Below are 24,420 nucleotides of genomic sequence, written 5' to 3' on the forward strand. Positions count from 1 at the left end.
AATGCTTTGTTCAGTCACAGTGGATTGAATATATTTTGCTAACAACTTCTGAATTCAGAAATTTTTGTGGTTGCATAAATGCATAATTAGTTCAATAAGACCATGAAATTATGAAATAACCTACAGTGCAGACTTCATTTAGTTAAGGACAGAGTCCGCTTTTAAATTTGAGTGCAACTTGACCAGAATACTACCACCCTCAGTGGTGGAGATAGTCGAACGTTTATTAAATATTTTCTATTATTTGGAACCATATTTTTGAAATATTTACAAACCCTTCCCCTCGACTCTCGACTACCATGACCAGTGGGGCTTGCTTCTTTACAGTCTTGAACTTTAAATATCGTCTTTTTTCTAGAAGGGAAGCCATTTTTAACCACCAAATATCAAGCTTTAAAAAACGGTATGGGTCTCATCCTCCATGGTCACTTTGATCACTTTTAATTTCATATTCTTCCATGACATGCCATGATGTTTCGCCGTATCGAATTACGATTCCATACAACCCCCAATATTTTGATGTCACTTATTCCATTACATTAGTAAGATTTTAGCATTTTACTTTATAAATGCGAATTATAGAACTTACTTACTTTGCATATATTAACTCGTAAGATATGCACGTTGTATAACACGGCACAAATTTTGTTTTCATAATGCGAATCTATGTATAGCTGTGATGCTATCGTTCATTGTTGCATATCATGCTTTCCCAGCAGCCGCAGCACGCTGACGATATTCACACTAATCCTAAGAACGTGATGCATCTCTTCAACAGTAGCAATGCACGCTAGGATTCTTCAGTCAGCTCCTTGGCACTTTGAGAAGGTAAGCTAAGTAGTCGTCGTAAGAAGAAGGTGATTGTTAGCCCAATGACTTACTCTAGTTTCTGTCTAATTCTCAGTTCCCATCCGTCCTCATCCGTGGACACTTCCACTTCTTCCTCCTTCCCCACTTTTCGCCCTACTGACGCCTGACGACATCCGAAGACACGCTCAGACCTGGCTTTATAAACGCACTCCGAGATTAACTTCAAAGCTGACATTTTTAGAGATTTTTGGCCCCTGTCCTTCAGCAATTTAATTTGAGGAATGGGCACATTATGGGGGTTCATCATATATGCGAAAGTTTAGTGAAAAGTGAAATAAAATGTTCAAAATTGTTTTTACGCCAAAATATTTGCAATTTGAAAAATTATTAAACATTTTAGTTCCTGAAAACGAACTAAACAATGTGATACCAATTGCACGTGAGGCACTATGATACATTCAAGTTAACTATAAGTTTACTCTACTCTGTGATAACTACGTTAGCGAGCGAGGGGAATTCGAGACACGAATTATTAAATTGATACTTATTAAACTTTGCATGGGGTACATAAGACTGGACCTTTTTTTACATTTGGATAATCATCATTAGTGAAATCAATCATGGACTCACATTCGAGACATCACCATCATTCAGTGCACAGTTGCCATCTTAAACACCATGCTAATTCTAATGCTGGAGGAAATGGATTCGACAGGGTGAGCATTATTTTTTTCGCTCTCGACCGATTGGTCTGTTTTCGTACATCTGCGTACAGACTTACGTACTTTGTTGTGCCTGATTCCACACACCGTGGTTGATCATAGTGGATACAGATGTAACGCCTCGGAATAATAAAAAAACACACTTCTTCGAAAAAATTGGTCCAACGCAGCGATGGAGTCGTCTACTAGTCGTATTTATATATATTGTTACGGCCTTTGGCGTAGAAATGGCTCGCTGAGGTGTAGCGTGCATTTATCGTTTAACCCATCATCTATGTAATCTTTAGCTGCTGTATTAAGTGCGTGCATGCACTTTTGCGTGGAAATTACACAACCCTTGTACCATTGTAAAGAGATAACTTTGATTTAGTAACAATAAAAAAATCATCAGATTTAGATTCATGTGCCAAATTGACTTTTATCATCATTCCTCTTTTTGTCCCAAAATTTGAATAATTTGATTGATTTTGCAACTTCCTCTTGATAAATAATCAGTCAGTCTTGACATTGAGTTATGTATGGAAAAAGTAGTTTCCAAATACTTGCAAAATAAAACTATGTGATACATACTATGTGCATACGTGTATTAAAAGGATCTTCGTCGATTTCATTGTTGTAGAAATTTGAATGGAATGAGATATAGTGGAACATGCGTGAAATATCCATAATGTCAAAAGCACAATTGGTACATTGTTTTGAATATATTTATCCATCAGGCAACGCATTGTATTGGTCAACCTGGAGGCATTAGCACTTAATTTACTTGATTGTTGATTAGTCAAGTCAGTCAAAATTCAAGATCAGATATTGCAGTTTCCAGACACACCCAAATATAAATTACAAATAATACTGAAAATTTATTTTGGTAAAACACTACACAAATGAATATGACGCGGTTGGTTTTAATTGTTTTCACAACTCTCAGTCAGTGGCTGCACATGTATATAGTCGGACCAAACTGCATATTATTAGTTTTATAATGATAAAAAACAACAATGCGCCTTTCATTAGAGACAATGATCGTGCACGACAAAATTGCTTTATCGTGTTGCTCACGACAATGTTCATTAGTCGGGGTGTTTCCCATGTGCATCGGTATAATATGGGTGTGAGACAAGTGAAACAACTAAATAAAATTAACTTGATTAATAATCGGAACGCAGTATCAAATTTCTATACCAGAATTATTCCATTACGCCTTAAATCCATATTCTTTGAAATTATTGCTGCATATGATTCAAAATTTGCATTTAAAATCCCTACGGGAAAACACGATTGAATTTTGCTATCTTAATTAATTCACCATTAAATAAAATCTTTTCATGTAATACGCTGCATGCTTTAATTGTTAAAATGGACCACTTTTCTAAAAATTGTGCAATCGAAATGAGAGATTAATACTCGCGATGAAAATTTTTAAAGCATGTAAGTAGCATTCACTTAAGAAAATATACGATTAATGTCATATGAATTAGGGGGATGTTACTCAACTTTTATGCTTGAATTCAAATTTATTTTTTGGTCATTTGAATGAAAAAATGTGTTTTTCATAGAATAAAGGAGGAGACGTGCATCTTTACATAATTTAATGAGGCAAGACTGCATATTATCATTTGTCGTTCCTTTTCTTTACTTTTATGTATTTTGAGGTATGTATTTTAACATCACAGGGAATTGTGCTCCTCATCTTTATTAAATAATAACACAGTGTCTGTCTTTCGATTATATTTTATTGCTGAGGTTTCAATTGTTGAATATTTACGAGTCCCTACTCCGTCCTGCGTCGCTTCAAGGAGAAATTTTTTACAAGAGGAAAATATTTAGGATAAAAGTTCAGTCCAAGTAAAAGCAAATTCAAATATTTTGTAGATGTGTCAGTAGTTTTGTTCTAATTTTTTGGATTGTTGAAGAACTCTGTCATATAGACAATCCAAATGGGTCGTGCTGTTTTGCAAAAGTTATGCATTTCATGGCGTCATATGGGGTGTGCAGCAGTAAGCAATTGCAAACTTCCGTCTCTGAGTTTGTCTCACAAATTCGTCAGCTGATGTGCAAAGAAGAGTTTTGGTGCACACAATTTAATAAAACTCACAAATAAAATGATTTGCATCATAATCATATTTAAAAGTTGGTACTTGTCGAGTAGTGCACAAGTAGCGAGTCGAAACAATGGTTGGATTCCCACTTTTAAATCTCGGCTGGGGTTTGAGATTTCTTTTTATCAATTTAATTATTTATTCAACAATTAGAAAATGAAAATCACAGGTCTTTGTTGAACTGTTGCGTGTTTTCATATTAATTTTTTAAATTTTCCACCATCAGGAGGAGCTGTCAAATAATATTTTGTTCTGACAAAGTATGAATACCGTGAGCAGTATGTTCGCCTCTGAGGTTTAAACTAATTATTATGTGGGATAAAGAATATGGTACATTTGGCGTCGGTAGATACATTATGAAGCATTAAGATCATTACTTAAAGTAATTTAACTTAACTTACGTAATTGCTTCATGATTCAAGGTTTTGTATATATTTCATAAAATTAAGATCAAGATTTCAGCTTCAAAGTGATATGTCGAATAAATATTTCTGCTAGTGTGATACAAATTTAAATTGGAGCACTTCAGGCAACACTGGGATTGAGGTTTTTGTACGGTGCGCACAGACGATTTGGTTGAATTGACGAATTTTTAAGATAAAATTCACCTAGTGACATAGTCAATGTATGTGGAATACGGAAACCGCAGGAAAAAAGGATGTCAGTCATAAAGCACAATGTAAAAGATGATCCTTTTTAGAGTTACACACTTTGCGTCATTCTTGACAAAACGCTAAGTATTTTCTTTCTAATAGCAATTTTGCGGCTCTTGTACATATTTCCGTCCCATGCATGAATCTAATTCGCTTTTATGAATACTTTGTATACACACGAGTTAAATACTCATCATATGTGTTATTTAAGTTATAATCAAAATTAACAATTGTTAAGAGCAAAGTCTAATACCTGATAATCAGAATACGTTTCTGTGCAAAATGAATTTCTTCAAAAGTTGAAAGAACTTTTGACTCTTATTATGGACCATCTGTTCCTATTATTAATTTATTCATTATTTTATTACTTCTGTGGTTCGGCAATATTCTTAATTCGTTATTCATGGCATTTCATGAATTGATTCGACACTACTTCTCCAATCTTTATTGCCGACAGCTGTCACTTTTACTACTACATATTTAGTATGGGCCCAAAAGTAATTTACTTGCACGAATGGTGGTTGGCCTGTTAGTGGTCAATTTGAATTTTGAAAAAATGCTGCCATTATTAGAAAAGGTGAAAGAAGACGTCGATAACTTTTCAGTCACAAATATGAATGCGCAATAAAATCGAAAGTTTATTGTAAAAGCAGTCTCATCCTTTCTTCTTCAATCTCTTACAACAATTAAATTTCGATGGTACTCGTATTTAAATACATGCACGTGTATTTATGCACCTCTCGCGACAGCACAAACTAGACCACTTAGGATTAGCAGCAATACGTTTATCTACAGATTGAAAGAAATGAATGAAATTATGAACCATTTACGACTATGTATGTGCATAAGAAGAAGTGAAGAACTATGTTCTGCTAAAATTACTTCATGCATCAATTATCGTGACTGCTGCTGCGTGAAACTTATGCGTGTTCATCATCATCATCTCATCTTCATCCCTGCAAATTCTTCACTCTCAATCCTGCAAGCGAAACATGAGTAAAAAACCAAACAAAATAATCAAGACGCGTTTTTCATGATCCCTCAAAATTGGGACAGAATTAAATGCCAGACCCACCAAGGCTTACTTTTAAGAGTTAATTTATTTAATACTCAACCACTGACCAAACCGCAACCAGCGTTCATCTTCTTACATCAAGGAATCCGTATACTTTTCCTCATAATTAATACATACTTCAGCCCCAATCTTCCTCACGCATCAAAATTATCCCATTTCCCTACAACATCAAATTCCTGAATTGGTGCGGATTAAGTTAATTTTAGTTTAAATATTTAGTTTCTGTGCTGCTTTTGTACATAATTCTGTCATTTTTTTGGTTTGGTGACTATGCATGTGTGTGGTCCACTTATAAGTACTTTAATAGATAATTTGGCTTTAGCGGAAAAATATAATACACATTTTATTTTATTTTTGCATAGCAAGAAATATTGAATTTTCTAGTAAGTACATGGACGTCAAATAAGCATATTTCGATGAGCTTTTGACACAAATCGACTAAACATGAACTGAAGAAATGTGTACGTAATTCTACGACCTTTCCTGTATTTGGCTACTTTTCTTTAAAAAAATATTTCACGGCTGACAAAATGTGCAATATTTTGCATTCAGTTGGCATTGAGTTGGGAAAATAAAATTTAGGCGAGTGAAGATTTATGTCAATTACTTTTTGTTGTAAAAAGCATTCAATCGTTTAGCACCTCGTTTACTCACTCTGCATTTCTTTTAAGCAGGACAGGATGCAATTTTAAAAGAACTTGACCCGAAAGTAAAAGCATTCTAAAATCCTAAAATCAAATAAAATTCGAAAATTGACCAGTATAAATGATTAATTGAAAGCCATGATGTATGAAGGCGAGATTGATAAAAATGTTAATTATCATTACACACCATATTTACAAATTTTTACATTTCCTATCATGACTGCACAAGAAAAAAGAGTAAAAATGAAATGTACATATGCAATGGGAATTACTGTAACGATTGTTTTACAAAATATATTAGTGTAACGTGCTTTAAAATAATTAAATAAATCCAAAAGTGTAAAAGTTGTGCATATGTAAATATACATGCATAACGCACACATACGTATACGTATGCGCATTTTATTTATGAATTAATGAGTTTATCGCATGACATTTTCTAATTTTTCACAGTTATTAGTAACATATTGCACATTTCTGAATTCATAGTTTATTAATCTCAACAATGAATTCCTACAAAAACATATGCAATTCCAAACTCTTGCGCCCTCAAGAAAATTCAACGCGCCATGAAATTTTTGCAGCGACGTAACTAGGTTATCAAGCTAAACTGTTGCAATAATAATCAACTTCACACATCGCATTAAATCTCCATCAACATTTAATTTAATGTACAGATTTATCAAATGGAATCAAGATTGATACAAGAATGCTGAAAAACTCCTCATGGCAAGGAGATGCTTACGATTTTAAATTTACCCTACGCAATATGGGCACGGTGCTCATGATTCTTTAAACAAGGCGTTCAAATTAATTTGAAGTGCAAAAGATGCCTGTGTCAAAAGTAATCTTGCAAATTATTCGATCGACACCCTGCCTAATAATTTGTGCGTATCTTGCCGCTCGATTCAGTTATACTTTCAAAACCCAAGGGTGGTGTCGTACTTATGTTTAGTGCCACAACAGGTTCCTAATGTGCCGAATCGGTATCCACCATTCTTGGATGATAGACTGCATCAGGTTGCATCAGCAGCTGCAGTCCAACTTTTACAAAATGACACAAAGGAATATTTGACACGCCTAAAAACTACCTTTATTTTTAACTCGTTTAACAATGACGAAGTCGGCGAAGGCCTGTGCCGACGCAGACGCTCCATAATGTGAATGGAAGACTGTCAACTGTGATTGAGTGATTTTGAGATATGTACGCGTATTTATTTACTTTATAAATACTGAGGGTATTCATTATTTCTTCGTATCCTTCAAGGTCCTGAATTTTACTTAGTTACGTGTCTACATAAGGTTAGCTCATTTGATGGTAAATTTTGTGACCGAGAGCTTGGGACGAGTTTGGGATTATTGTGGGGAAAAAATTTGTTGTTACGTGAAGTTAAGGTAATTTTATAAAGTAATGATGATGATTTCTGGTGGTGGTGGTGGGGAAAATTGATGATTTTTTAACACATTTCTTGAGCACGTTGTCGTCTATCGTTTTTAATATAAAAAGACAATGGGGAGAAATTGCGCAATTTCAAGTTGTCCAAACAGAAAAGGAAAGCCTTCTCATAAAGTCCACGCATTTCCCAATGCGAAACATGCTCTCCTCCGGACCACTTGGATTTCCAGAACAATTGGAACATCATCCCTTAAAATTGACAACTTCGGGGTTTGCAGCCGTCATTTCTCTTCAAATGATTATGTAGCAGGTCAGGTCACCGGAATAAAAGCTAAAGGAGGTGCCCCAGTCTTAAAGTCAATTGCAATACCAACTCTGAATCTGTGGAACAGTCCAACTGGTATTATAATTGGATTATTTATTATAATAAAATTACTTATAATTTCGATGCATTAAAGGTGAGACACAACTGCCTGATACGGATCGTATGCGGATTGACATGGGCGCACCCATATGTATTGAATTGAATCGAATGGAAATGGGTGGCACAGAAATTCAACAAACCGTGGCGAACGTCGCAATAAATAGCGATGTCACCTCAAATAATGGTATTTATTACCACTATAAATTATTTTTCGAACTCTAATTTACATAATACATATTTGATGTTAATTACTAGAACTGCAGCTTCATATTGAAATTGCCAGACTAAAATCGGAGATTCAAGAATGTAAAACGGCCCTTGAGTCCAAAAACAAAACCATACGGAGTTTACGTGTCCAGATACAGAGAATAACAACAGAATTTACTGATGAGAAGGCGAAAGTGGACAAGATACTTAGAAAGTTTTTTACAGAAGGTCAAGTTAGAATGCTTCATAATAATTTCAATGCATTTATCCACTGGTCTGAATCGGTCTGGTCTGTGGAGTACCACATGGTTGAGCCTTCAACAATGTGGTACTCCACCGTCAAAAAATTTGAAGACATTTTTGCCATACTGCACCCAAACATGACTATCGACATGAAGCCCAAAGTTGTGAGAAGATTTTATAGTTTACTGAATACCAATTATTCTCATGTACCAAAGAAAGTGTTGTCTACGTATGCAAAATTCCGCACCCTGCTACGAGTTCGCCATCTTAATTTAAAATATGAGGACGCGTCGTACGTTAATGGGGAAAGGAAACGGTTGGCGTTCATAAATAACGTACGTGGACGCATTGATCGTTCGGATGAAGAAGATGAAGAATTTAGGGATGGCGAAGAAGAGTTTGAGCTTCCTCCCGACCCAGCCGAAGCTGATCTGGAGATGATCAATTCAATTTTGAACTCTTATACGCTAATTTAATCATATTTACGTTCAAAGTGTATTAATTATGCTGCCTATAAGTTTGTAGGCAAATTGTATTGTAGTTGCATGCATAAACTTGTTTTTCTAAAATTTACACTTTCGTTATCATTACCATAATCAAATGTGCTCAAGAAATCATCAATTTTCCCCACCACCACCACCAGAAATCATCATCATTACTTTATAAAATTACCTTAACTTCACGTAACAACAAATTTTTTCCCCACAATAATCCCAAACTCGTCCCAAGCTCTCGGTCACAAAATTTACCATCAAATGAGCTAACCTTATGTAGACACGTAACTAAGTAAAATTCAGGGGAGGAATTCAATTGTAATATGCTTAAGCATGTTTTTTGCTTAGGCAATGCTCAGCGTAAATTTTGCTTAGCAAAAAATGCGATTTAATTCATTTTGTGACATACGCATGCCTATTTCAAACATTTACGTATTCTTGATTTCTTTTGCTTAGCTCTGCGTAACTTTTCCTAAAGGTCAACAAATTTCATTCGCGCGAGTTTTATTGTTGTGTTATTGTCTTTACCACATTCTGCTCATTTATTTAATTAATTCAAGTCATTAATTGACTTGATAATGGATCCAGTGGATTTGAAGATGGAGGATAAAATAAGTAAGTAAATGAGGAAACAAAAATTTGTCCGTATTATTCCTTATAAGGATTTATTTAAAAAACCTACAGTGCCGACTCCATATAGCCCGAGTCAGGGACATAGACCCTGACTCAATAAGTCAGAGCCCGCTTCTAATTTTTTTTCCGAATTGACCGACATAATATCACCAACTTCCGCGTTGTGGATGGTTAAAAGTTTGTTAGATAGTTTCACTTTTTCAGCCTCCATATCAAATTTCAGCTCGATATAACGATTTTTAAAAATCAGTATGGGTCACCCCATAGGGTCGCTCCAGATAATAATTTTACCAATATCATATCATAGTCTTTCATTAAAACCCATAAACAACCTCTCCACCAAATTTCAGTTCGATATGATGATTTTTTAAAGTCGGTATGGGTCACCCCATAGGGTCACTCAAGATGAAAATTTTTCCAACTTGAAGTCATTTTTATCTAGTAGGAGCCATTAGCAACCTCTGTACCAAATTTCAGCTCTCTACTCCAGTTTTGAAATTTTGGTGCATAATACCCCACCCACTCCGATGACCCCCACCGGTCAACCGCTGGACCGATTTCGCTCCTCTTCGAACTCGTTTCCTAAATTTGTCCAATATGCATATGGTAAAAATTTCAAGTCAATCGGTTCAGCCGTTTTGGCTCTCTCGTGCCGGACAGACAGACGGACAGACAGACAGACGGACGGACATGACGGTTCTATAAGCCCTGACTCGGGCTAAAAATTGTTATTTACCTCTTTTTCTCAGAAAGTAAATGACGGCCAAATTTCTCGGTTCGAGAATGTGACGCTCTTGTGGAGGCTGTTGGATTGCATTACGACGCAGTGTATAGCAAGTTCAGTTCGAGTTTGACGAACGAACGGAAAACGAGGCTTGGGCACCTCGTCGCCCAAAAAGTCAACGCAGTGACCTTGGCGCGCCCACCTCGTGACCTCGTGGAACTGAAAAAGAAGTTCCGATCATTGAAGTCCACAGTCAAGAAAGTGGAAATAACAAAAATGAAATGAGTGACTGGCGGAGGAACGGCAAACTTGCAAACTTTAGATCGGAAGAACCCAAGAGCAGTTAATACTTTTGATTTAGAAACAAAATTTAGCCTAGAAAATAGTTACGCTAAAGATAAAAGTGGTCCGGAGCACTTTTAAAGACAGTTTAAGACAGTTCTGAGCATATTTTTTCGTAATTGAATTGTAATTTTTGCTTAAGTGTTTTCCTAAGTCTACTTTTAATTGAATCGCAACTTTCGCTCGCTGAGCAAAATCTGTGCTTACGCCTTGCCTATTTACCAATTGAATTCCTCCCCAGGACCTTGGTATCCTTAGTATTCTTCGTATCGTAAAATAACTTACGAAGCACGATTGCTTGACTTTAAGTATCTAGGTAACGTTAGTCTCCCTTAACGGTTGCGACAAATGGTCGAGTTACAAATAAAAAATTCATTTTAAAATAGTTGGTTCAAAAAGGGCGTTTGAGTCTCCAACTACTTTGACCCTTAATTACTTTTGAATGGGCAGACATAGAGACTTAATTCTTGAGGTTGAAATCATCGTAATTTTTAGCTTGATTTTTTAAGCTAAAAATCTCGAGGGTACTATTTAGAGTTCTCAATGGTCCGGATTGGTCCGGATCAGCCCTGATCCGAAACCGGACCGAGGCCCGAAACGACCAATCCGAAACCGGACCGAAAAATTTCCCCTCGGCCCAGAACCGGACCGGGACCGGACCAGGACCGGACCGGTCAATCCGGGCGGACCGAAAAATATAGAATTATAGTATAAAGACCCATAGTACTATTGCTTTCAGACTCTCCATCCACCCAAAAGAGCTTTGGATCAAGCAAGTCCGACGTCGAAAAACGGCGTCCAGGCACGACGTTTAAAAATTATGTTAGCCGAAGCAACCGAATTATCCTATTATTTGAGACCAGTTTATTTTTGGCGTAAAAGTCACTCAACTACCCAAATTCCTGCCACTAATTGAATAATTTGAACGCCAAAATAAAATAAACTGGTGTTAAATAATAGGATAATTCGGCTGACTCGGCTAACATAATTCTTGGACGTCGTGCCTGGACGCCGTTTTTCGACGTCGGACTTGCTTGATCCAAAGCTCTTTTGGGTGGATGGAGAGTCTGAAAGCAATAGTATAGTACCATAATTACACATATAGTACATATATGCAACTATACATGAGACATATATGGTACTTGGTACATACATATATGAATGAATATACTTAAGTATAGCCAGAATGCCAAATGTTTCAGATTTAAATAGGTAGATACATATATCGAATGAGGTCTCATAAGTTTTATCGGCCAGTGTGGTTATACATATAATCTCAGGGCCAATTTTCCTTCTCAACAATTAACAGATCTTTTTAATTTTTAAAATACATTAGCAAGAGTAGGAATTAAAAAAATCCTCCCAAAATCAAGGAGCGTAAAAACTTTAAAACCTAAAAGACATAATTTTTATGGATCATGTGAGAACTTTTGAAAACTACGTAACGTAGAGTTTGAACACACTGAAAATTCATGAGTTAAACGGAAAAAATTCACAAATTCGAGGTCGAAGCATTCAAATTTTCTTGCGCGCCAAAATATTCGGGCGGACCGAAAACCGGCGGTCCGGTCCGGTCCTCGAAAAGCTGATCCGAAACCGGACCGAGGACCGGACCGAAACTTTCGGTCCGGATTGGCGGATGGCCCAATCCGGGACCGAACCGTCGGATTTCGGTCCGGTCCGGGCCAACCCGAAGCCCATTGAGAACACTAGTACTATTTCGAAAATTAAACTTGAAATCTCCAGTGAGCCCGAGTCAAACTCTGTGGTTGTCGGTCAAACCAACCATTTTCCATGAAATTGTAATATACCAAATGCATTTAAACTTGTGGAGTGACATATTTTTGAAAAATCTGTATGGATCAAGCCCTACGGTCTCACCCGTTCTGAAAATTTCAGCTCAATCGGTTCAGCTATTTTGGCTATCGTGTTCCGGAAGGACATGATAAGAACTGACTTAGGCTAAAAAGACAACAATTTTGCGGAGCCTTGTAAGATGGCATTATTCTGAGAGCAGGACTCGTAATGAACGATGTGCATATACATAATTTTGTGATTTATTTTCGGTATATCTGTATAAACCATTACAAAACACGAACTTAATAAACTCGGAAAATTTCCTATTTTAATTCATATTGTTACGATTAGTTTTACGAGATGACAAGACGCAAGACGGACAGACGGACATAACGGGTACATAAGCCCTGATTCGGGCTAAAACCCTGAATTTAGTTGAAATTTTCACCAATGCATAATATGTATGCACGTGCATAATACACATTGTATATTTGACAAAAACAGGCGTAAAGTGCATTAGTAAAATGCATTTGGTACAGTAAAATTCTATGCAAAATGGTCGGTTTGACCGATAACAGCGAGCTTGACTCGGTCTCGTAAAGGCTGCACACTGGGGATTTCAAGTTCAATCTTCGAAATAGTACCCTCGAGATTTTTAGCTTAAAAAATCAAGCTAAAAATTACGATGATTTCATCTTTAAGAATTAAGTCTTTATGTCTGCCCGTTCAAAAGTTATTAAAGGCCAAAGTAGTTGGTGTATTTGTAAGGGACTTTTACACCAACTATTTTAAAAATAATTATTTTATTTGTAACTCGACCATTTGTCGCAACCGTTAAGGGTAACTAGGCATTAAAAGTCAAGCAATCGTGCTTACGAAGCTTACGAGATTTTGTAAGCGTCGTAAGATTTTCTCATCGAAAATCACGTTACTACGCTTACGATTTTTACTAAACCTGACCCCTTGTTTTTTCTTCGTAAACTATTTTACGATACGATGGATACGAAGAAATAATGAATACCCTCACTATAAGTTTACTTTGAGCTTTTGGATATTGATCATTAATTATGTTCAAAGATGTGGGGAGGAGGATGAAGCATATCACGGTCCTATGTCAGCAGCATTCTGATTCAAACGACCAATTGGCAATTTTACCTGTGAATACGACATCGATCAATTGAAAATATAAAAATTCATTTTAAAAAATTTTAAAAATTTGATATTTTCATGCTATTTCTGAATTTTTATAAACCCAAAAAACGATAATTTTTTGAAAATTAAAAGTTTTTTTAAAATGAATTTTTATATTTTCAGGGATGTAATTCTGAACAAAAAATGGGTTTATTTTTTGAAATCGGGTTAAAATTCGTAAAGTTACAGCCTTTTTAAAAATCCGAATTTTGGCTGAAATTTTTTTTGAAAATTCCGCCAAGGGCGTAAACATTCAGGAAAACGAAAAAATACGGGTCCACTTATTTTTGAACGTGAACAATTTAAAATTAGTCCGGTGGATATCGGCGATAACCACCTCACACCTCCTCATTGTTAGATTGCTACTAATCAATTTTTCGGTTTCAGCATGGAATTTTTAGCATTTTCATGTATGACTTGAATATTAAACTTTCTATTTGGTTTACATGTAAAATTTACATGTAATTTTTGTTTACATTGAAAATAAAAAATGAAATTTTAACTTAAAAGTCCAAGTCATATACGAAAAGACGTAAAATTTCATGCTAAATTCTAACAGTTTTACTCTAATATGTATTTTGAAGAAATTTGTTTCAACCCGCCCCAAATTTTATAAAAACCTAGAAAACCCTACAAAAAGTTACTGAAATAAAAAACAACGGTTTTTCAATAAAGAAAACAGTGGTTTTCGAACCGAATGGCGACCTCGGACGCCTATCAGAAGATCGATTCGTCGACTAAAGTGAGACTGATGAACGAAACATGGGGCATGTTGGCATAGTCACTCGATCCGAAAGGAACAACCAGTACCATCTGCAAAACTGACAGCAAAACTCAACTTTTCTCCAACAATTATCAACTTCACTGCTGTTGCTGCCGTCCAAATTATTTTGTGCTCCTCTGTCCTCGGTTAAATGAAAAGTCAATACAGTGCAGCAGATATCGAATTATCTTGATAAGCTCGTGTGCGGTAAGTACTTGATTTATTATTACTACTACTCAACCTGTCCCCTGTTTGATGATTGTTCTCAAATTCCAAGTTATTATCGAACCAGATCTAATGAAGGATTTTTCTAATCCTACTTTCAACTTTTAAATAATTATTGATAATTTATTTGTTGATTAACAATGGCCCTTTTATTTTAGTATATCTTAATTTTGTTGTTTGTACCATCCTTACTGAATTGGAATTGAATGAAAAATATACTTATTCGATGATGATGGTTGGTTTTGGTTGGTTATGTTTGATGCTCTTACAACTTTTAATTGATCGTTTTTCTAGTTTTGAGAAAGTCAAATGGTTCAGAAAACTGTGACGCAAATCCGACCTGGGCGTCGTTTTCAAGGACAAACAATGGTAAACACTGATCAGAACGATCTTCAATTGGATTCTTCAACAATTCTTCCACACAACCTTGGTGTGGTAAGTTTTCAACAATAATCTAAGCTGGATTCTAGATTATTCGTAATAATAAGCAGAAGTCAGCTAATCGCCCCAACTGATTTTTTTATATATTTTTTCAGATGACCTATGCGGAGTATTATAAGGCTGGATTACGACGAAAGTCCGGCTACAATTCGGTTTCCAATTTTGATCGTACGTTTGTGGAATTGGTATTCATTGATGAAGAAATAAGGTTACGACTGGAAAAGGCTGATGATGATGAAGAAGAAAAGAATGCAGTCGCTGCTGTGACAGATGAAGTAGCACCGGAATTAGCGCAACCAGAGATTCAAGACACCGAACTGAATGACGATGTCTCTGTTCCTATTCCTGCAGCGACGAATGATAATGTCCCTGATCCTGACCCTCCTGCTCCTACAATTACAACTGAGATTCCTGCTTCATCAGAAAACGATGTTGCGGACAGCTCTGCTGAGGAAACGATTCTAGATTTGACTACCAAAGCTAATGCAATCCAGGAATATAATTTTTGCCCGTTTTAAAAAGCTGAGCTTCAATTGAATGAATACTTATCTGCTTGATCCATTTCAATCTTGTTTAATTCAATAATTGATTCACAATTCTATTGTCAACTTAAATTTTTTACTGCTATATGCAGCAGGTATATTAAATTGTTGTCTTTCTAAGTAATTGGTGAATATTTTTTGTAAACACATTGTGTAAATGCATGGTCCATATTCTACTGCTTAAATTTTGCACAAAAATATTTTTGATATGCATTTAGCACTTTTGAATTTATACTTAATGCAGTTAATGTATGAAGTGTGTGTGCATTAAGTTTTTCCATCTCGCCCGGAGTTAGGTCATTGGCTTATCATCGTATGCTTTTAGTTCCATTTAGTCCCTTTGCACTCGCATCGGAAACCAAATCATGATGATAATTAATGGAATATTCACTTCTGATCTGATGAATAAGAGTACTATACATAGTAGGCAGCCATTGCGGATTAATTCCACCCACATAGACCACTTAGCCATAAATAGTAACAGAAGGAAAGAATACGTATGTATTGTATATGAGTGACGCCTGATGCGCCAGAAAACCCTCTGGGGCTGGGGAACTTTTGTTTGTTTGAGGTAAAAACAGTGAATTTGATGCCAGCTCAACCAGCAACACCAAATTAATTGGTGCTTACCTTTTGCGCCTACTTGTTTTTATTCTTATTGCTTGCAAGTCAGTCTACTTCTTGAACTCGGGCTTGTGCTCATCATTGTCTTTTACGAAGAGAATTGTGAAGACGCGTTGGATTTACTTTGTTGCGCTTTTTGTCATTTCGTGAATCTAAAGAAAATGCTACATATTTAATTGTCACCAACTCTTAATGTGCGAAGTTCACGACCAGGTGAAGACAAACCACACAAACAAGAGAGTGAAAAGTGTGACTGAAACTACACAGTAGTAGGTTTCATGCATTTACATGCATCCCTTATCATGGGAATCGCATTGTCTGATTTTCCACTAATTTGCATAGATTTGTGCAATGCTCAAATCTGTCAATTGTTCTAATTTCTATATGTGTGAGTGAGTGTTAAGCGTAAATGGGCTACAGAAATCATCCAACCAAAAGACCGAATGTGTGGGTTATCACATTTATCGCCACCATCTTATCCCAACGTCGAATCAGTATCAGTCATTGTTTGTCTTGTCTGACATTTTTTACCACGCTTCTTCACTCACCACCAGCTACGAAATACGCAGAATGTTTTACCAATAATTGGATGCTAATCCATAACCCTATCCCAATTATAAACAGTTTTATTTAACAATTAGGTCGAACTGAACTGAAATCGTTGGATAATGCATATCGGATCGATACATATATGAATCTACCTATGTAATCATAATACATGCTCACGCGACGCAGGGAATTGTTGGTTAACGTGATAGGGCGTCAACCTAAGCGATTTGAGACAATTATACATTTAGGCTGTGTGACTGTGACTGACAACTAGCCTTTGAACGGTTGATTTTGTTTGGTTGGACGGAATATATCTAGACGTGTGTATGTTTAGTTAACAATTAGCCATTGTTATCATCACAGTAACTCGTGTAAGTTAATGCAGACTGGGTATATTCACCTATTGTTGTGCCGAAGTGGTCCTGCTATGGATCAACTTTGATTTAATTAATCCGGACTCTTAAGGAAATGCAAGATGGCACTAATCAATGCAAACGAGAGGGAAAGCCGTACCACTTATTGCGACAATAATGAAAACGAACAGTTGGACTTTGAAGGCTTTACTGAGTTTCTTGGAGAAATTTCAGGCTATTCTCTTCATTGTCAGAAGCAAAAGGAGATTTATGTATGTCAACCTTTTTTAATTGAGAACGACTTCAAGGTTTCGAAGCACTGTATCCTTAACTAGAAGTGTTTCGAATTATGAATCATTGATTATGACAGAATTGTGTATGCAATATGTGATATTTATGATACGCTCACAATACCCAATTACAATTCATTAGTCATTGTTACATTCCTGAGTTCTGTTACGCATTTCGATATGGTGTTCGGGTCACAACATTATGATGCTTCTGAAGCAAGAAATTAAGAAATTAAGATTTTAAACTCGGATTTTTAATTACCTAAAGAAATGAATGGATTTGATGTTTGTTTTGCAGTATGGTGGTGGATTTCCCCAATTGTCAAGGATATTCCCTCCGATCTCATCATCAAGTTCAACCACATCCTCCACGGCTTCAGATATCCATGTGACACGCAAATTCAGATTTCATAGGAAATTATGCGCTTGCATCGCTGTCGCCGTGTTATTCGTTGGGATTGGAGCCTGTGTTGGGATTTACCTTGGATGTAAGTAGATTCTTCGAAACCCTTCACTCAATAATTTATTCAAAATTTATAATGCAAAACATTTTGTGAAGCCAGAGAAATACCCATTGCGACATTACAGTATATATACGAATATTCTGCTTAAAGTTACCATTATATACGCTATAGTAAAGTTATTGGCATTTTATCACCGTCATTTGAATTTATACTGAATCAAAGATGCGCTAATTACATGAGTCCGTGGCATCATGGCTTACAAACTACTGTTGGACCCACAATTAGCGTCCCTTAGTATTTTTAGTATCCAAAAATGCACTTCTTTAATTTGTGGTCTTAAAAAAATAGTCTCAGACTGTCTCGTTTAAAATAAATATATGCAACAGGTATTATTGTTAAACCTTGAAATAGTGCAATGCCACTGACACAAATATTTTGCAACATATTGCCAAAAGTAAGTTATTCTTTGCATCTTTGTTGAACCTGATTACTTGCATCATGCAAAAGTTTATAAAGAATTTGCTTTGTGTACTTCATGCTTCGGAAGCATTGCGTTAGGTTGCACACATATTTATCTTTTGAAATAAACACAAGTAATTCATTCAGAAAAAAATATACTATAGCAAGCATAACGAACATGGAGGTGATTTCAACATCGCACATTGTACTAAATAATTTAGATAAATTTAGAGAAACCTATCCAAGCACCCGCAATTCGGCAATCCGCAACATTTTGCCCTATATTTCTATCTGCATTTGCGTAGGTGAATTTCATTCTTTGGCTGAACTACCAAAACAACAAATTGATACGAATTAAGTAAATGAGCCAATTCGATTTTTACTTTGTGTTGTGTACGTGCAAAAAGTATGTTCACCACAATGGTATTCTACTTTTACGTTTTTGGCAAAAAAACTTTGTCAACATCATCATTCTTAGTGGAATTGAACTAGATTTTTTTTTGTGGTTTGACAAATTCGTTGTTAAATTCAACGAGGTGTTGATTTTTTTCTGGACATTTCTGCTTACTATCGAATTTGTTCCACAAAGAATTGTGTATTATTTAAATAGTTATAGAGAGCCAAAACAAGGCTTCAAGTATAAAGTCATGTGCATTATTATTAACAATTATCAAGTAATAATTAGCATGTATAGGAAAACAATTTGTATGTTACGGGATGCTTATGAACTATGATTCTTAGTCTATGATGCGTTCCTGACATAAATGACAAAATAAGTAATAGCAAGGGATTCACTTCACTACAAATAAATATGTACATAAATATGCGCTACAACACAACGCATGTATGTATATCCAGATTTGATATTTTATTCTTGGTAAAGGAAAAAAAAATACTACATGACATGCTTTCATTTAATTTCATAGGGTTAATGCGTCGTTTGAGGCGGTTTTATCATGCGTGGTGTCATTTGTCTTGTGTGAGACCAGATTGAAATTTAAGGTGGATAATTCATCGATTTTTTACCAGATAATACGCGTGCATAATCCCCCAGGTCATGTAGTAAATACATGTGTTTTGGTGTGAGCACAAATGCTGCACCTCGCCAAATCAAGCAAAATATGTATGTACATATGTAACAGAATGGAAAGTAAAGAAACCTATACTGTAATTTCTCATGGGAAATACTGGGAATATCACTTTTCTTCAAGTGATATCGGCTTGATAACTCTTGTTTAGCTTTCCTAGCGATGAGAGCTAAACTGTTTTGTTCGTAATTAGATTAAAATCTGCATGTCATTATCAACTTGGTGCAGTCATTGTCATTGTCACAAGGGTTACATACCTAGCCAGATTCAATAATAATGATTTTTATAATTGAGCATAATGCGATGTTAAATTAAGTATATTGTATGCTCGTAATAATGTTTGTGTTTTATTACTTTCAGATCAGTTCCTGAGCATGTCGCCCTTAATGGAACAAGGTAATGCCCCCATATGCGAAATTTACGATATAGTGTTATGTATATCTAATATTCATTTGTATATTAATTTTTAATTAGTTTTCCGGGGAACAATGACGATAAGGAAAGGGGATACATATGACGAATCCCTGTCTAAACTTGACTCTTCTCTGTTCAAAAATAAGTCTCAAAAGTACAAATCTTTGATTGGTAAGCTACAAAATAAATATATGGAGACCGAAAATCGAAAAATACAACTTCCATAAATCATTTGTCGGATAGATTCCCTATATTCTCAAAGTGTGGTAAAGAATGCTTTCATCGAATCAGAGATTTTAGCATTTGATGGGTAAGCAATAAATGCATACATAAATATTATCAGTCGCTTCATTCATCAATGCTTTGTTTGGTTTTCAGAATCAAGAATGGACCACTCACTGTATACTTTAATTGTAAGTATAGTAGTAAATTGTTGAAATGTATAAATAAAAAATAAGACAAACACTTGCAACAAGTCGTAGAAGTCCACCTTTTATGTCTCAATTTTCGTTAGATTTAAAATGTATCTGAGTCTGTGTTCAAGAAATATATTTACATACCAATAATAATGATATTTCAGTGCATGTGGACACACACCGAATTAGAGTTGATGCTGGGGACCTCTTCATCGTGTTTGCTGATTTCGTAAGAAATGCAAAAGGGATTCTAAATGGAACACTTGTTGTGGATCAGGATTCTCTGGAAATTCAAGGCATCTTATTTACAACACTTTACTTATAATTTCAACCTACGACTTAAAACATATTTATGCATGTATTAATTTTACTATTATTTATTACAAAGAACGAAGTATGGCCTTCCTGTACCTCCCAGCCACGACTGATCGGAACTATGTCGTCATCGAAAGTGGAAATGTCTCCTCTGAAGACTCCACATATATTTCGACACAACGGCCGAGCCTCTTCTCCTCCACGACTCGACACGCCAACAAGCACGAGAAAGTTTCAAAGAAAAGCCAAGCCACTGCCAATGACTTGGGAGAAGTGCTTGATTCGAGCAGTGAGTCCAGTTCCATCAATTCAGTGGATGGAAGTTGCGCCCCGCTGTCCATCGATTTCTGTGTCAATGTGACATCTTCTAAACAACAAAGACATCTGGACGATCTGACCGTATTACAACTCGCTTCAATAGTGGAATCTCAGGTACTGTTTTAAAATGATGCTAGACCATGACTTTAATTGTGGCACTTGGCAATTTAAAAAAGTATGTAAATAGCAATCACCATTATTCAAGTAACAAGAGTAAATCTTTCAAACAGTGTTACCCTTTCGCCGCACATTTCCTTTGCTCATGGGGAGTTGCCTGCCAGAAGGAACAACATTTGGATAATAACGGTCTCCCACTTCTTCCATGCAGAGATTATTGTGATGAATTTATGTCAAATTGTGGACACAAGTTGCCTCGTCAGATTAAGGATAAGCTAAAGTGCGGAGGAGAGTGGAATGGGGTGGGGTCATGCATTACGAAACCAGGTTGTGTCCAATCTTTGTACGAGACTGGGCAGAAACAGAGGATTTGTGATGGAGTAATGGACTGCATGTAAGTCATTGGCATTTATTTTAAAATAATTAGTTAATCGTTAATTGTTTTTCCATCAAGAGAGATTAGCACATTCACTAATTTTATAATACAATAGGCAAATATTTTGATGAAATCTTAAAGTAAATGAATTTATTAAATGAATTTTCAGTGATTTCTCCGACGAATTGCATTGTCCCTACTGCACTCCCGGTCATTTCCACTGCGGTATTTCAAATCAATGCATCTCTCCAGATAAGAAGTGTGACGGAACTATCGATTGTCCAAATAGTAGCGACGAAAAAGCTTGCCGTAAATATAAATATGAATAAATATAATTTTACAAATACATAAATTATATAACAACTTTGTACATTTTTCCCAGTAACGCTCGCTCCGTCCGCTGAAGCAGCTGGATATGTCCACCAATACTTTAACGAAGGCTACCTTTTTGTTCATGACCAAGGAAAACTTGGAAAACTTTGCGTGGAGAGGAATGAATCGCAGTCCAACTCTTTGTGGAGCCAAGACTCGCAACTTTTACTGGACAATATTGGATCGTCCGCATGCGAACTGTTGGGGTTTCGAAAAGTTGCGTTTGTCCGAATTCAACCCGATGGAGAGGCCGAAGATGACAAGGGAAAAGATGTGGGGACCTATGTTAGGATACAGGAACCGGTAGGGAATATCTAGACATTATTATTTGCTATATGCACCATGTGTACATGTTTTATAATAATTCTAATTCATCTTATTTCTCTCCATAAATTAGGGGTCTTCGACGGAGGTCACTTTTTCTGCAGGAACTTGCCCCTCTAAAAAAGTCCTTTATGTGGGTTGTAATCACTTGGGTAATAATTCATAATAATTCAGTTATAGTTGTCTGAATTTGTGCAAACATGAATCATCTCTTCAATTTACTTTTAAAGAATGTGGACAGCGTCCTTCTCACCAACGAAACTCGAAGGGCTGGGCCGGTCATGGGTATACCTCATATACGTTTTTCATATGTTTCAATAATGAATAGTGTCGTTTGTACGAGATTATTGATTGATATAATTTATTCCGTATTTAGGGATTGGCCGTGGCATGCAGGTAATTAGAATTTTACCTTCTGCGACAATAAATAGTTTCATGTACGAATGTAGCCAAATGTACTTTTACAAAGAAATTGGGCATATCCAACAAGTCCACTAAAAATTTCCTCAATTCTTCCAACTTGCTTCATATTACTCATAAATTCCTTTCAATTCTTTAGTAAAATTCTGAAAATCCCCATCACTTCCTTATTTTTGTAGCCCTCTTCAAAGACGGAGACCATGTTTGTGACGCCACGCTCGTGACTTCGCAGTGGTTAATCACTTCAGACAATTGTTTCAGTGGGCAATCTAAAGCAAGATGGACTGTGCATTTTGGTAGGGTCAGGATGAGGTAGGCACTTACTCATGAGTTTTATTATGCGTACTTTTCTCATCAAATTTGTAATGGTCCTTATGTATGTTTGCCCAACAGCACCGTGTCCCCGTGGCAGCAGGAACGACGTGTCGTGGGAATGGTCAAGTCTCCTCTTGGGGATCATCTCGTCCTCATCAAAATGGCATCACCTGTCATTTTCTCCGATTTTGCTCGACACATTTGTCTGCCGGATGAACCCGAAGGCCGAACAGGTTTAGGATTTCCTTCTTGGGAGAAAATACCCAGTAATTGTAAAAGACTTGGGTGGAGTAAAGGAGGTACGACTAATATTATCAGGAATTGCTCTAACCTGTTTCATTTTAAGTTTACTAAAGTGTGCAATTACTTTTCAGATGAATTAGTAGAAACACCAATGCATCAGTTGAGTCAAGAATCTTGTAACCCAATCCCATTTAGTAGGCAGAAGAAATCTCCTATAAGTCCCAAACCGTCCGCCCTTTGTTTCGAAAATGACCCTCCCGGACGTGACTGCTTAAAAGAGATTAAAGTATTTCCAGGAGGAGCAATCTACTGTCAAAATGAGGAAACCAAGGAGTGGGCATTGGCTGGGATTGTCCCCACCGATTCCAGACCTAAATGTGGCATAGAAAAACAAAGGGTCTCCGCCATTGGGGGCAGCACAGATTGGATTCTAAAAACTATCGAAGCTCTCACCAATAATTCCTAGTGCAACCACACTATTCGTTCATTTCACATTCCACAAAGGGCTCAAATTAATATTATTCACTACTTTTCAATTTAAATTGTTCTCTATATGCATGCAATAACTTCATTTAAAGAACTACATGGGTCCCCCCCATGAGCGATATTTTAACTTGTGTGTTTATTTAATTCTTAAAATTTGAATGTGAGAATTGTTAGTCCTTTTAAATGAATCTTTATCGTCGTAAACTTTTATGGGGTTTTTTACCATTTTTATCCTGGTCAATTAAGAGTTGTATTACACATAGTGTTTAGTAAAAGTAGGTATTAACAAATATTTGACGACGAGGTGTACTTACGATTAGTTTAATCTTAAACATGCGAAAACGATGAGCGGTATTATTTTCTACGTCTGTTTGCAATTTTGTACATTAATAAACTGTATATAGTACATAGTAGTGGTTAATTAATAATTATTATCGAATTTCTTATTAAAACATTTTGAAATGAAAATTTAAAAATGTTCTATATGCAATTATTATACAGGAATGACAATAAAGCATTTAATTAATTATGAATTGATGCCTTTTGAGTCTCTTACTTTCAACCAGCGTCTTAAACACCTGCGAGCTGAACCAGCCCAACCGTTTCACAAACGCAGTTTCCATTATTTAGCGAAAGGCAGAGTGAGACTCGGATTCTGGTGGGTATCCACCACCACGGCTGACTGTCGTTGCCAGTGCCGTATGGTGGTCCGTCTCACTTCTCACTCTCTTCAAATTGTTTACCGGGATTATGAACCAACTCGTGTTGAGATGCTTTTCATCTCTTACACGAGTTGGTTCAGTTGATAAATCGTTGAGCTTAAGTTTTAAATTTGGGGCGAATTGGACAAACTAAATTTGCTTATCTTAAAAACTGATAAGCGCAGTGATAAGCCCGATAGCGTTTATTTTCGAGTGGATACTACCATTATATATTCAGATAAGCTTAAGTTTTAAATTTGGGGAGATTTGGACAAACTAAATTTGCTTATCTTAAAAACTGATAAGCGCAGTGATAAGCCCGATAGCGTTAATTTTCGAATGCATATCATCATT

General features: G+C 36.1%; 2 protein-coding genes across 5 annotated transcripts; both read left to right on the top strand.

Annotated features, from left to right (window-relative positions):
* On the top strand, window positions 1-23,898 carry LOC110843915. Of its 4 annotated transcripts, none has more exons than XM_035850492.1 (19): window positions 1-403; window positions 717-828; window positions 905-1,526; window positions 17,537-17,726; window positions 19,610-19,645; window positions 19,724-19,834; window positions 19,907-19,973; window positions 20,042-20,076; window positions 20,244-20,375; window positions 20,468-20,826; window positions 20,943-21,223; window positions 21,375-21,514; window positions 21,588-21,880; window positions 21,975-22,053; window positions 22,132-22,186; window positions 22,278-22,297; window positions 22,501-22,633; window positions 22,715-22,935; window positions 23,011-23,898. In XM_035850492.1, the coding sequence occupies exons 3-19, from the start codon at window positions 1,431-1,433 to the stop codon at window positions 23,343-23,345; spliced, it is 2,583 nt and encodes an 860-aa protein (XP_035706385.1). In that variant the 5' UTR covers window positions 1-403; window positions 717-828; window positions 905-1,430; the 3' UTR covers window positions 23,346-23,898. The 4 variants fall into 4 exon arrangements, with proteins under 4 accessions (XP_035706385.1, XP_035706390.1, XP_035706383.1 ...); XM_035850497.1 differs by having other exon boundaries at window positions 720-828; XM_035850490.1 differs by having other exon boundaries at window positions 1-828.
* LOC110863378 lies at window positions 14,261-15,546 on the top strand. The gene is made up of 3 exons (XM_022112674.2): window positions 14,261-14,421; window positions 14,734-14,874; window positions 14,976-15,546. Exons 2-3 carry the CDS (start codon window positions 14,749-14,751, stop codon window positions 15,396-15,398), a joined length of 549 nt encoding a protein of 182 aa, XP_021968366.1. The 5' UTR covers window positions 14,261-14,421; window positions 14,734-14,748; the 3' UTR covers window positions 15,399-15,546.
* Window positions 23,899-24,420: the final 522 nt, after the last annotated feature.

This window comes from Folsomia candida, unplaced genomic scaffold (genome assembly GCF_002217175.1).
Source record: "Folsomia candida strain VU population unplaced genomic scaffold, ASM221717v1 Fcan01_Sc001, whole genome shotgun sequence".
In the NCBI taxonomy this organism is placed as follows: Eukaryota; Metazoa; Arthropoda; class Collembola; order Entomobryomorpha; family Isotomidae; genus Folsomia; species Folsomia candida.